Here is a 13,247-nt window from a genome sequence, read left to right as displayed (position 1 = left end):
CACCCTGCAGCCCCCTGCGTGCCTCCCGTCCTCGCACCCTGCGCCCCTGCTGCCTCCTGTCCTCGCACCCTGCGCCCCTGCTGCCTCCCGTCCTCGCACCCTGCGCCCCTGCTGCCTCCCGTCCTCGCACCCTGCGCCCCTGCTGCCTCCCGGCCTCGCACCCTGCGCCCCTGCTGCCTCCCGTCCTCGCACCCTGCGCCCCTGCTGCCTCCCGTGCCTCGCACCCTGCGCCCCTGCTGCCTCCCGGCCTCGCACCCTGCGCCCCTGCTGCCTCCCGGCCTCGCACCCTGCGCCCCTGCTGCCTCCCGGCCAATCCCGCCTCGCACCCTGCGCCCCTGCTGCCTCCCGGCCTCGCACCCTGCGCCCCTGCTGCCTCCCGGCCTCGCACCCTGCGCCCCTGCTGCCTCCCGGCCTCGCACCCTGCGCCCCTGCTGCCTCCCGGCCTCGCACCCTGCGCCCCTGCTGCCTCGCACCCTGCGCCCCTGCTGCCTCGCACCCTGCGCCCCTGCTGCCTCGCACCCTGCGCCCCTGCTGCCTCGCACCCTGCGCCCCTGCTGCCTCGCACCCTGCGCCCCTGCTGCCTCGCACCCTGCGCCCCTGCTGCTCGCACCCTGCGCCCCCTGCTGCCTCGCACCCTGCGCCCCTGCTGCCTCGCACCCTGCGCCCCTGCGGCCTCGCACCCTGCGCCCCTGCTGCCTCCCGGCCTCGCACCCTGCGCCCCTGCTGCCTCCCGGCCTCGCACCCTGCGCCCCTGCTGCCTCCCGGCCTCGCACCCTGCGCCCCTGCTGCCTCCCGGCCTCGCACCCTGCGCCCCTGCTGCCTCCCGGCCTCGCACCCTGCGCCCCTGCTGCCTCCCGGCCTCGCACCCTGCGCCCCTTGCTGCCTCCCGGCCTCGAACCCCTGCGCCCCTGCTGCCTCCCGGCCTCGCACCCTGCGCCCCTGCTGCCTCCCGGCCCTCGCACCCTGCGCCCCTGCTGCCTCCCGGCCTCGCACCCTGCGCCCCTGCTGCCTCCCGGCCTCGCACCCTGCGCCCCTGCTGCCTCCCGGCCTCGCACCCTGCGCCCCTGCTGCCTCCCGGCCTCGCACCCTGCGCCCCTGCGGCCTCCCGTTTCATATTAGTCACTTGAGTGGGATGTCCTGATTTCTTCTGCAGCAGTTCTTGTGCATATTATAGGCAGAGACGTGTTTTCGGTCTCCTCATCAGATGTGCCCTGTTGGGTGCACATTACATAAAACACATCTGTACCTAATCCCTATGATTACAACACAGATGCTGTGTTTCCAGGCAGTGCGCTCGCTGCCCCTCCCCATCTGTAATTGGGGGAGTAAATGCCATTACATAACACTAAGCCGCTTACAGGAAATAACAGTTGGGAACCCCGGGATCAGTGCTGAATCAATAACCACAGCAGAGCAGACATCAAGTCATTAACGACCTTCCGTCACATCACGGCTCCGACCACAGCAGGGGTCATGGTCAGCTGGGCTGCCCCTCCTCCACCCTTAATTATTCTCTGCGAAAGTAAAAAGTGATGATAGGAAAATATTCCTGATTTTGCTCCTCCAATCCTTTCTTCTTAAGTATCAGGAAAAGTTCTGCAGTCTTCCTATTGCAAAAGTTTTATATATATTATATTATATTATATTATTTTATAACGGCTGAAATCACATGTGCGGGGATCATTACATAGTATCTGAGCATTCCCCTGTAACAAAACCCTGCAGCCATGTGACCAGCATGCGGGAAGTGACTTTCCGACAAGCTGCCGTACATGTCCGGCGCTCTGACCAGGCGGGTGCAGGAGCTGTGCCCACTCGATCAGCTGCAGGGGTCCAGCTGTTCCTGACAGCTGAGCCCCTGCTGTTTGTGCCGGCATCGATGAATGCACCGATGCCGGCACATTAACCCTTTGTCTGCAGCGGTCAGCGCTGATTACAGCATGCACGATTTTTCTCCCCCTCCGGCCCCATCAGGTCCGTGCACTGCAATGTCGGAGACCCGATGACAGGGAATGCAGCCCGATGCCTTCCACAGGCACCAGGGCTTGCCTTCTACGGAAGCCTGTGAGACTCAGCCCCCTGGGTCTCACAGGCAAGCAGGCTGTTAGTGAATTACACTGGTAATATGCTGACAGCCAATGCATTACAAAACACATGTACTGTAATGCATTGTAGAGGGTTATCCGACCCCCAAAACTTAATTTCCAACAGTGGGACAAAAATAAAAAGTTAAAAAAAACCCTCCCTGGCTGTGACTCTCTCCGATGTGATTGGACAGCGCTACAGCCAGGAGAGAAGGAGACTCCCACAGAGAAAGACTGCGTCTCCTCCCCATTGCTCCGATGCTCAGTATTTGCATACTGAGTGGGGAAAATACCGGGGGGGCACAGCGCAGCGTAGGAGCGCTATTTGAACAAAACAGGCAGGGTGGCAGCATCAGTGGGGGGTACCCCGCAAGTACAGGTACTTATCTCAATTAGGCCTATTGCACACGGACGTTTTTTTTTCCCGTTTACTGGACGTTTTTTGCGATCCGTATACAGTCCGTATATGGAACCATTCATTTCAATGGGTCCCAAAAAAAACGCAATGTACTCCGTATGCATTCCGTTTCCGTATTTCCGTTTTTCCGTTCCATTTTAACATAGAACATGTCCTATTATTGCCCGCAAATCACAGTCCGTGGCTCCATTCAAGTCAATGGGTCCGCAAAAAAAGGAACACATACGGAAATGCATCCGTATGTCTTCCGTTTCCGTTCCGTTTTTTGCTGAACCATCTATTGAAAATGTTATGCCCAGCCCAATTTTATCTATGTAATTACTGTATACTGTATATGCCATACGGAAAAACGGAACGGAAAAAAATGAAACGGAAACACAACGGAAACAAAAACGGAAACACAACGGATCGTGAAAAACGGATCGCAAAACACTGAAAAAGCCATACGGTCGTGTGCAATAGGCCTTAATAAATCGGGTGAAAGGTCCTCTTTAACAACAAAATTTGTAGTGCTTTTTGTCCTGTTACCCCTTGTGAAAATGAAAATTGGGGAGCTTATGCAATATTTTATTGGAAGAAGTGTTTCTAAAGCCTATTAAACCCAATGGGGTCAAAGTGGTCAGTACGCACCCTCAATAAATTCCAAATTGGGTCACTTTTTGGGGGATTCTACTGTAGGAGTACCTTTAGTGTGCCTTCAAATGTAACGTGACATCCAAAAAACATTCCAGCAAAATCTGCCCTCCAAAAAAAATATGGGGATCCTTTCCTTCTGAGCCCTGCCGTGTGCCCATACAGCAGTTTATGACCACCCATGGGGTGTTTCTGTAAACTGCAGAATCGGGTTAAGGCTAGTTTCACACTAGCGGCAGGGGAGTGCCGCAGGCTGTTCCGGCGGGTGAACAGCTTGTCTGATCCGTCCTGCCGCTAGTTCACGTGTGTCCCCGGACTGCCGCTCTGTCCCTATTGACTATAATGGGGCCAGGGGCGGAGTTCCGGCAGCAGCGCATGGCGAGAGGCAGCCGGACTAAAAGTACATCATGTCGGACTTTTAGTCCGGCTGGCTCTTGCCGTGCTGCCGCTGGAACTCCACCCCTGGTCCCATTATAGTCAAAAGGGACGGAGTGGCAGGATGGATCCGACAGGCTGTTCACCCACCTGAACAGCTTGCCGGACTCCCCTGCCGCTAATTTGAAAGTACCCTAATATATATTGAGGTTTGTTTGGCTGTTAAACTTTGCCGCCTTGCAGGAAAAAATACATTCAAATGTAAAATCTGCAAAAAAGTGCAATTTTGCCTCCATTTTCCTTTAATTCTTGTGAAATATGTAAAGGGATAACAATGTTTGTAAATGGGGTCATTTATGGGTGGTTTCTGTTATGTAAGCTCACAAAGTGACTTGATTTTGGAAAATTTCCTTAAAAATGTGAACATTTGCTTCTAGAAATCTCAGGGTACTTTCACACTAGCGTTTTGCTGGATCCGGCAGGGTTCAGCAAAAACGCTTCCGTTACTGATAATGCAACCATCTGCATCCGTTATGAACGGATCCGGTTGTATTATCTGTATTATCTGTATCGGTCTGGGAACGCAACCTAAACGGAACGGAATGCATTTTGGAACATTCCGTTCTGTTCAGTTCAGTTTGTCCCCATTGACAATGAATATGGACAAAACTGAAGCGTTTTTTTCCCCCCGATATTGAGCTCATATGACGGATCTCAATACCGGAAAACTTAAACGCTAGTGTGAAAGTACCCTAAGCCTTCTAACGTCCTAAAAAAATAAAAATGACATTCACAAAATGATGCAAACCTAAAGTAGACAAGGGAATGTTAATTAATAATTATTTCACGAGGTATCACTATCCGTCTTAAAACCAGAGAAATTCAAATTTAGAAATGGCGACTTTTTTTTATTTTTCTCTCTCAAATTTTCTGTAATTTTGGATTTAAAAAAAATATATAAATAAAGGTAAAACGTATGGACTCAAATTTACCTTTAACATAAAGTACATTGTGTCACGAGAAAACAGTCTCCGAAACGCTTGGATAAGTAAAAGCATTCCAGAAGTGACACATGTCAGATTTGCAAAAATAGGCTCTGTTAGGAAGGTGAAAAATGGTTGTGTTCTGAAGGGGTTAAAGAGGCCAGCTGTGTATGGAGACTTATTGGCAATGCTTCATGGGAAAATAATATGCAAAGAGGTGTCTCCCATGGAAAGAGAACCATCACACTAGCGCCACCTTGTGGAGGTGGCTTTTCCCTGGGAGAAACCTCCCCCATCTCCCTTGACAACTGGGAAGGGTCAAGAGGCCCCCCCCATACACATTAGATGGTCAGCCGATCCTACGCAAATCTCCAGGTTGGGTCGATGTATATGCCAAATGTGAATGGACAGTTTAAAGGGGTTGTCTCATCTGAGGCAATGGGGGCATATCGCTAGGATATGCCCCCGTTGTCTGATAGGTGCAGGTCCTGCTGGGACCCACGCCTATATCGAGAACGGAGCGGACCAAAGTGGTGGCTGGAGGATTCCGGTCTGGCCACCACCAAGCACTTTCCCCATACAAGTGAATGGGAGCTCACCGCGCAATGACCGGCCGCCACTTCTATGGGCCCCACGGAAATAACTGAACCAGTGCTCGGCTATTTTCAGAGGCCCCCTAGAAATGAATGGAGGGCGGACTGCGCAATGCGCAGTGCGACCTCCACCAATTTTGGGGCTCCGTTAAGGAGATAAGGACCCGCACCTATCGGACAATGGAGGTATATGTTAGAGATATGCCCCCATTTTCTCAGATGAGACAACCCCTTTATGGTTTGTGAGAAGGAGGTCGGAGGAGGCGGTCTGTGTATGAATTACCGAGATTTCTATATTGTGGTCTGTCACCAGGAAGGCGTCTTATACAAAGAAGCCAGATCGTCTACATTGTGTATATACACTGCTCAAAAAAATAAAGGGAACACTTAAACAACACAATGTAACTCCAAGTCAATCACACTTCTGTGAAATCAAACTGTCCACTTAGGAAGCAACACTGAGTGACAATCAATTTCACATGCTGTTGTGCAAATGGGATAGACAACAGGTGGAAATTATAGGCAATTAGCAAGACACCCCCAATAAAGGAGTGGTTCTGCTGGTGGTGACCACAGACCACTTCTCAGTTCCTATGCTTCCTGGCTGATGTTTTGGTCACTTTTGAATGCTGGCGGTGCTTTCACTCTAGTGGTAGCATGAGACGGAGTCTACAACCCACACAAGTGGCTCAGGTAGAGCAGCTTATCCAGGATGGCACATTAATGCGAGCTGTGGCAAGAAGGTTTGCTGTGTCTGTCAGCGTAGTGTCCAGAGCATGGAGGTGCTACCAGGAGACAGGCCAGTACATCAGGAGACGTGGAGGAGGCCGTAGGAGGGCAACAACCCAGCAGCAGGACCGCTACCTCCACCTTTGTGCAAGGAGGAACAGGAGGAGCACTGCCAGAGCCCTGCAAAATGACCTCCAGCAGGCCACAAATGTGCATGTGTCTGCTCAAACGGTCAGAAACAGACTCCATGAGGGTGATATGAGGGCCCGACGTCCACAGGTGGGGGTTGTGCTTACAGCCCAACACCGTGCAGGACGTTTGGCATTTGCCAGAGAACACCAAGATTGGCAAATTCGCCACTGGCGCCCTGTGCTCTTCACAGATGAAAGCAGGTTCACACTGAGCACATGTTGACAGACGTGACAGAGTCTGGAGACGCCGTGGAGAACGTTCTGCTGCTTGCAACATCCTCCAGCATTACCGGTTTGGCATTGGGTCAGTAATGGTGTGGGGTGGCATTTCTTTGGAGGGCCGCACAGCCCTGCATGTGCTCGCCAGAGGTAGCCTGACTGCCATTAGGTACCGAGATGAGATCCTCAGACCCCTTGTGAGACCATATACTGGTGCGGTTGGCCCTGGGTTCCTCCTAATGCAAGGACAATGCTAGACCTCATGTGGCTGGAGTGTGTCAGCAGTTCCTGCAAGAAGAAGGCATTGATGCTATGGACTGGCCCCGCCCGTTCCCCAGACCTGAATCCAATTGAGCACATCTGGGACATCATGTCTCGCTCTATCCACCAACGTCACGTTGCACCACAGACTGTCCAGGAGTTGGCAGATGCTTTAGTCCAGGTCTGGGAGGAGATCCCTCAGGAGACCGTCCGCCACCTCATCAGGAGCATGCACAGGCGTTGTAGGGAGGTCATTCAGGCACGTGGAGGCCACACACACTACTGAGCTCATTTTGACTTTTTTTTAAGGACATTACATCAAAGTTGGATCAGCCTGTAGTGTGTTTTTCCACTTTAATTTGAGTGTGACTCCAAATCCAGACATTCATGCGTTAAAATTTGATTTCCATTTTTTTATTTTTGTGTGATTTTGTTGTCAGCACATTCAACTATGTAAAGAACAAAGTATTTCAGAAGAATATTTAATTAACTCAGATCTAGGATGTGTTATTCTTGTGTTCCCTTTATTTTTTTGAGCAGTGTATATATGGGACTTGTTGTCTTACAGGTTTAAAGAAATGGGTCGAAGTTGGGAATTCTGGAGTTTTCCGGCCAGAAATGCTTCTTCCCATGGGTCTTCCAGACGGTGTATCTGTCATCGCATGGGGTCTGTCACTGGAGAGGTAAGCAGGGGTTAATAATGACATGAATAATGTATAATTTATTTGCCGGACGGATTACCTGTAATCTTACTTGTGGCTGACCAGTCAGTGATTATCTGTCAATCTCATTAGTGTCCGGTCTCCAGCCATAAGCTTCACCTGTAAACCTGTTGAGACGTGGCAGTGACCATCTCTTGTGACCCCCTCCCACAGTTCGTTCTGGTGGGATTTGTAGATGTGGGCTGTTATGCGGTCGTTCTGGTTCTTACACAGTGTTGGCTTTCTCCGTATTCTCAGCTTTTACTGAAGTCCTGCACAGTTTTCCATAGTAGTCAGTGCTGTACGCAAGCAGAAGTGGAGATACAGGAGTCTCAGGGGACAGAAAATGTATTCCGCATGGGAGCTCCATAGTGAGTACTGCAGCCTAGAAGACTGGGGGTCCACAGCTCTGTCTTGATTTCTTCAGGTTGTGTGCTGTGTGCAGAGCTGACCATACAAGAGCCGCAGAGAAGATGCATTGATAGTCCACTAGGAACCTCTGCAGACTTTTCATGGCTCCAATGAATCAAAAATAAAAACATTCTTGGTTATTTTGTGTGTACAATTCTAATAAGAATTGTGTTTCCATGGTGACAGACTACAAACTAACCTTGTGTGTAGTCTGAATCCTGCACAGACATGTTTCTTCCATCTGCCACTACAGATAGGGGGCAGCAGGGGCGGATTGGGAACTGAAAGTGATGGTGGGAGGGCCAGCAATACAATATTGTGGCACAGTATACCATGCCAACAGAGCCAAATGCCACAGTCCATTACAAAATACATCCCCAAAAACTTCCACCGGCCGGCTGTGAGGAGGACTCGGGCATCAGCCACCGGGAAATTTCCCTGTAAGGTCTATGGCCATTCCGCCCCTTGGGGGCAGATGGAAGGGTATAGCACACGATAACAGGGTCAGACTGCAGTGTTTGTAGTCTGTAACCATGGAGACACTTTGGTCTGCGTTGGAGCTGTGGATCTAAAACGGTAAATGTTTTTAACAAGACTATTTGCAGAATTTCATATTTTATTTCAGATATATTGCAAAAGTTGACATAGTTGATGACTCTTGTTTTTCCTTTCAGGCCGACGATGATAAAGTACGGCATTAATATATACGGGAGCTGGTGGGGCATAAGGTTAACCTGGCAGATGGTCTACGACAGCCCTGTATGCCGCCTTGACTCATAATAGGAGGACCCTTTTGTATTTTGCTGATACGTCATAGAGTATATTTAGGTATCTTCTGGCTCTGTACTTGTATTGACCACTCGAAGATGGCAACTGCAGTGCACATTTATTACCTTCTGGGGCTGCTGGTAAAAACCCTCTTGGGACTTGTACAGTTGTCCAGAATTCGTTTTACATGGTTTGTATCAGATTTTTTTATAAAAGATAATGGGATAAAATCTCTCTATATATCGCCATTTTCAAGGAACACTCGAGGAGCAGTGAATGACACGGATTCAGATACCAGGGATACAAGTCATGCTTCGCCCCTTCAGGATATTCACTAGGCACAACACAGTGTATCCAATTTTTTCAGTAGTGTTCCTTCTAAAGGCTATAGGTAATTTTTTTTTAAGCATTCTACTCGTTTTGGGCTAAAATCATTTTTGCAATTGGTCTTTATTACATATTTTCAGCAGTTTTTGTGATACAGGGGTTCAATTTCAGTCTATTTGCAGACTGCCAAGTTCTGTCCCACAGATGTGTAGACCTGTTATCTCTGATTTCCTGACCTCCTAAAACACTCATTATAGCTAAATTGTTATCAAACTTAGCTTAAGTGAGTGTTGATGAGGTCAGGAGATCAGAGATAAGAGCTGCACATGAGCTGTCATTGTCCAGACAAGTAAGGGGCAGTCACACAACTGTATCTGTTTTGCAGTCTGCAAAAAACAGATGCGGTCCATGAGCACCCTGCAGCTGTTGTCAGCCTCATTGAAAAAAAATTATATTCTTGTCCGCAAAATGGACAAGGATAGGACATGTTCTATATTTTGTGGCTCGGCCACACGAATGTGAACAGACGAATGGATAACATCTGTGTGCTGTCGCCAGTTTTTTCCCCAGCCATATAGAAATAAATGGGTCGGTGTACGATCTTCAAAAAATGCAGTTCGGACTTAGACAGAAAATACTATTGTGCAAATGCACCCTGAACAGAAAGTGGCTGTGAAATTTAACCCCTGTATCACAAAAACTGCTGAAAAGACCCATTGAAAAAAATAATAATATGACTTTAGCCAAAAAATTTGTAGAATGCATTAATAAAAAAAAAAATTGCTCCCGAAGGTGTACATAGCCTTTAAGAGTCTACGTTGGGATTGCAGCATTTTTAGTATTACTGTTTATATCAGACCAGGGGGTGCAGGATATTTATTTTTGGATGTTTTTAGACATCAGTGGCTCTGGGCTCTATATACGGAGATGAATTTGTAAGGACACCTGCTCTGTAACTGTGCAGATTATCATCTTCAAATGGGAAATAATAAAATTTGTAATCATTTGTTCATTTTTTTATTTTTTTATAGTTTTATTTTTGCTCAAAAACATCATTGCTTTTAGTGCAGCAAATGGGTATGTCATATGGAGTCTACTCTCCTACCAGGGAGGAGGAGCTATGTGACAATCTGCCCCTCCCACCACGGGGTGACAGACAAGGAGGAGGGGCTGTGTGACTGCACCTCAAACCACAGGGTGACAGGGAGGAGGAGCTATGTGCCATGGAGTCTGCACCTCCCACTTGAGGGTGACACAGGAGGGTTTGACATCAGGCCTGCTTCTCCCACCGTAGGTTGACACAGACTATGCCAGTAGGGTGGGCAGAAATGGAAAACATGCAGTAGAATAAACCTTGAAAGATCAAATACAAGTTTCTGTAGGTTTACAAAAAAACAACTCCAAATGGGTCAGGTGCCACTTTCTAAGGCTACTTTCACACCTGCGTTCAGGTGTCCGCTCGTGAGCTCCGTTTGAAGGAGCTCACGAGCGGTCCGAACGCAGCCGTCCAGCCCTGATGCATTCTCAATGGAGGCGGATCCACTGAGAATGCATCCGCCTGCCAGCGTTCAGCCTCCGCCTCCGCTCAGTGAGCGGACACCTGAACGCTGCTTGCAGCGTTCGGGTGTCCGCCTGGCCGTGCGGAGGCGAGCGGATCCGTCCAGACTTATAATGGAAGTCAATGGGGACGGATCCGTTTGAAGATGACACAGTATGGCTCAATTTTCAAACGGATCCGTCCCCCATTGACTTTCAATGTAAAGTCTGAACGGATCCGTTTGCTTATCATGAAAAAAAAAAATAACTTTTTTTTTTTTTTTTTTTTGTTCATGGTTATGCAAACGGATCCGTTCTGAACGGATGCAAGCGTTTGCATTATAGGAGCGGATCCGTCTGTGCAGACACCAGACGGATCCGCTCCTAACGCAGGTGTGAAAGTAGCCTAACATGTCCTTTCAAGAGCCCATTGTATAATATTGGGAAGCATTTCATACAACAGACATCTGCAGCAATTGCACCCCATCTCCCCTGTGATTAGGTGAAGGAAGGCACAATCGGGATCATTTTGGAGAGTCCTACTCCGTTGAAATGACTGCCCATAAGGCCACTTGTTTAAAGGCTATAGACACCTCCGCACCGCAAAAAAGTAGTGCATGCACTACTTTTTTGCGGTGCGGACCGTCGGATGCGTTTCGCGGACCCCATTCAAGTGAATGGATCCGCGATCTGCATGCGGGTGCCCGTGCATTACGGACCGCAATTTACGGTCCGCGGCCCGGCCAGCATACGGTCGTGTGCATGAGCCCTTATACACAGCCTGTGTGATTCGCCTTTCAGAGTCTGCCACGAGTGCTCTCCTCTCTCTCCGTACACTGACACGCAGCCTGTTGGATTACCCCCTACCCTGTGCAGAGTTTGCATTGAGTGCTCCGTTTTTTCTCTACATTCATACATGGCCTATGTAATCTCTCCCTCCTCCTACAGTCTGGATGAATACCTTCCCTCCACACTCTGATCTGGCATGTAGTTCCTCCTCCTCCCCCTCCCTGCTGCCATCTCTGAGAGCGAGCGGACAGAGCCTTCACTGCACTGCCGTTGGAGCTGTGGCAGATTCTGCAGGACAATGGGCTAAGTGAAAGGAGCTGCACAGAATCAGCAGCCATAGGACATTTTTTATTAAAAGTATTTAAAAAGTTGCTTAATTTTACATTTAGGAAGCAAGCGATAAAAAGTACAAAGGTGTCAATGGCCTTTAAATGCTCACTAATCTGTCAAGGTCTGGTCCATTCATTCTGACAGCACCAAAGACCATAAGACAACCTCCATAGCTTATGTTGTCTTATTAAAAACTGACGAGAGACCTTTAACTTGGAGAACATTCTGATTAAACTCGATCAGAGATCAGCAACCTTCGGCGCTCCAGCTGCTGTGAAACTACAACTCCCAGCATTACAAACATGCTCGGCTGTTCTCAAAACTCCCATAGAAGTGAAGGGAGCATTCTGGGAGTTGTAGTTTCAGAACATCTGGAGTGCTGGAGGTCGCTGATCCCTGAACTAGATGGAGAAGATGATGTTTGTGAGCTGTCTCGAGAGGTAACTGGAAGGAACAAAAGCCAATAAGAAATCTGAAAGGCTGGAGGGTGGGGGGGGGTAGGCCTGGGATAGTTCTCCCTCCAAAGATGAAGCGCTTGAGGAGCATACGAAAAAAAAATGTCATTAGCTGATAGCACTTGGATTTATTCATTACACTTGAGACTGCCTCGGTTTCTGTGAGTCAGGTGTGGACCATGATGTTAGTCCAGATGCTCTCACCCTGGGGCCCACAGTTTGACTTCACAGTCTGTAGGGCATAAGGACTGCGGCCAAGTAGGGTCCTGGACAGCTGTGAATAGGGTCAGTGCCTGTGGTCAGACACTTTGCAGGGAAGCTTTCCTCTGGCCACACTCTCTGCCATACGATGTTGGTAGGTATGAGAGGCTAGTAGAAATCTCGTGGCTTGTACCCACAGGCACACACACCTCCGGCTGGTCCGGCAAGCAGTAAATATTCATTTTGTCTGCAGATACAGGCAGGAGACACTTCCTCATAGTTGACGGGTCATGTGTTGGGTAAGCTTTGCTTTCTTTCTGTGGGCCCAGGATGCAGTCTGTAGAAGAAAATACATGTATGGCGACATTACTTTTGGATACGCGGCTGTAGATGAAAGACACTGCCTTAGGCCTCATGCACATGACCGTATCCGTATAGCGGTCCGCAAACTACAGACACCTTCCTTCCGTGTGAAATCTGCTTTCTTTCTCACTTCCATCAATAGAAATTACTATTCTTGTTTTTTGGTGACCCATATGCAATCCGCAAAAAAAAAAAAATGCAGATTGGACACCCATACAAAATACAGTCATGTGAATGAGTTCTTTCTCTGACCGCATTGGCCACGGATACAATGGGATATGGGTTTGTCAAATTATGTGCAAAATGGCAATCGGGTGCATACATGCTGGATTTGCACTGAATATTTGGCATATACATCAGGAAAGCTCCTGGCATATACATGAAACATAGCCACATGCCCCCTGTTCGCCCATGGAGGCTAAGAGCGCCCTCTTCACCTCCATCCGGATGCTATATAGTGGTGTGCCAGGAGTCAAACCTTCACTCATCAGCTATTGAATCCTGAGGATAGGCCATCAATATACAACTCCTTTAAAGGGGTTGAGCAACGAAAAATATTCAACATTTTTCAAACCGAAACCTGGATCTGAATACTTTTGTAATTGTTCTTTTCCTTATTTCTTGTCCACCTCACCGAGGTGGTCGCACGTGCTCAGTTCAAATCTTCAACTGTCACTGTCTTTTAGAAGCTGTGGCAGTTACAGGGAAAGAACTACAGCAGAAAGGAAATGCCCCTGAGAAGAAACCTTGCCCCCCTGATCTAATGGAACAATTGTCGCAATGAATGTGGAGATCTCTGGATCCATGTGAGGTACAGGGCTGGTTCTAGCTTTATTAGAAAGAGATTATCATGTGAAAGATGTCAGATTTTTATTTTTGC

At 48.8% G+C, this 13,247-nt stretch overlaps 1 protein-coding gene across 1 annotated transcript in view; it reads left to right on the top strand.

Annotated features, from left to right (window-relative positions):
- Positions 1 to 9,707, top strand: part of FARSA (phenylalanyl-tRNA synthetase subunit alpha) — a 34,607-nt gene extending 24,900 nt beyond the window's left edge. The window contains 4 exon segments of the mRNA XM_040414987.1: positions 7,055 to 7,169; positions 8,273 to 8,298; positions 8,301 to 8,335; positions 8,337 to 9,707. Of these exon segments, the coding sequence (XP_040270921.1) occupies positions 7,055 to 7,169; positions 8,273 to 8,298; positions 8,301 to 8,335; positions 8,337 to 8,378 (218 nt within the window). The 3' untranslated portion in view covers positions 8,379 to 9,707.
- Positions 9,708 to 13,247: the final 3,540 nt, after the last annotated feature.

Source organism: Bufo bufo, chromosome 1 (genome assembly GCF_905171765.1).
Source record: "Bufo bufo chromosome 1, aBufBuf1.1, whole genome shotgun sequence".
NCBI lineage: Eukaryota > Metazoa > Chordata > Amphibia > Anura > Bufonidae > Bufo > Bufo bufo.
This window is presented reverse-complemented; position numbering and strand designations above follow the sequence as displayed.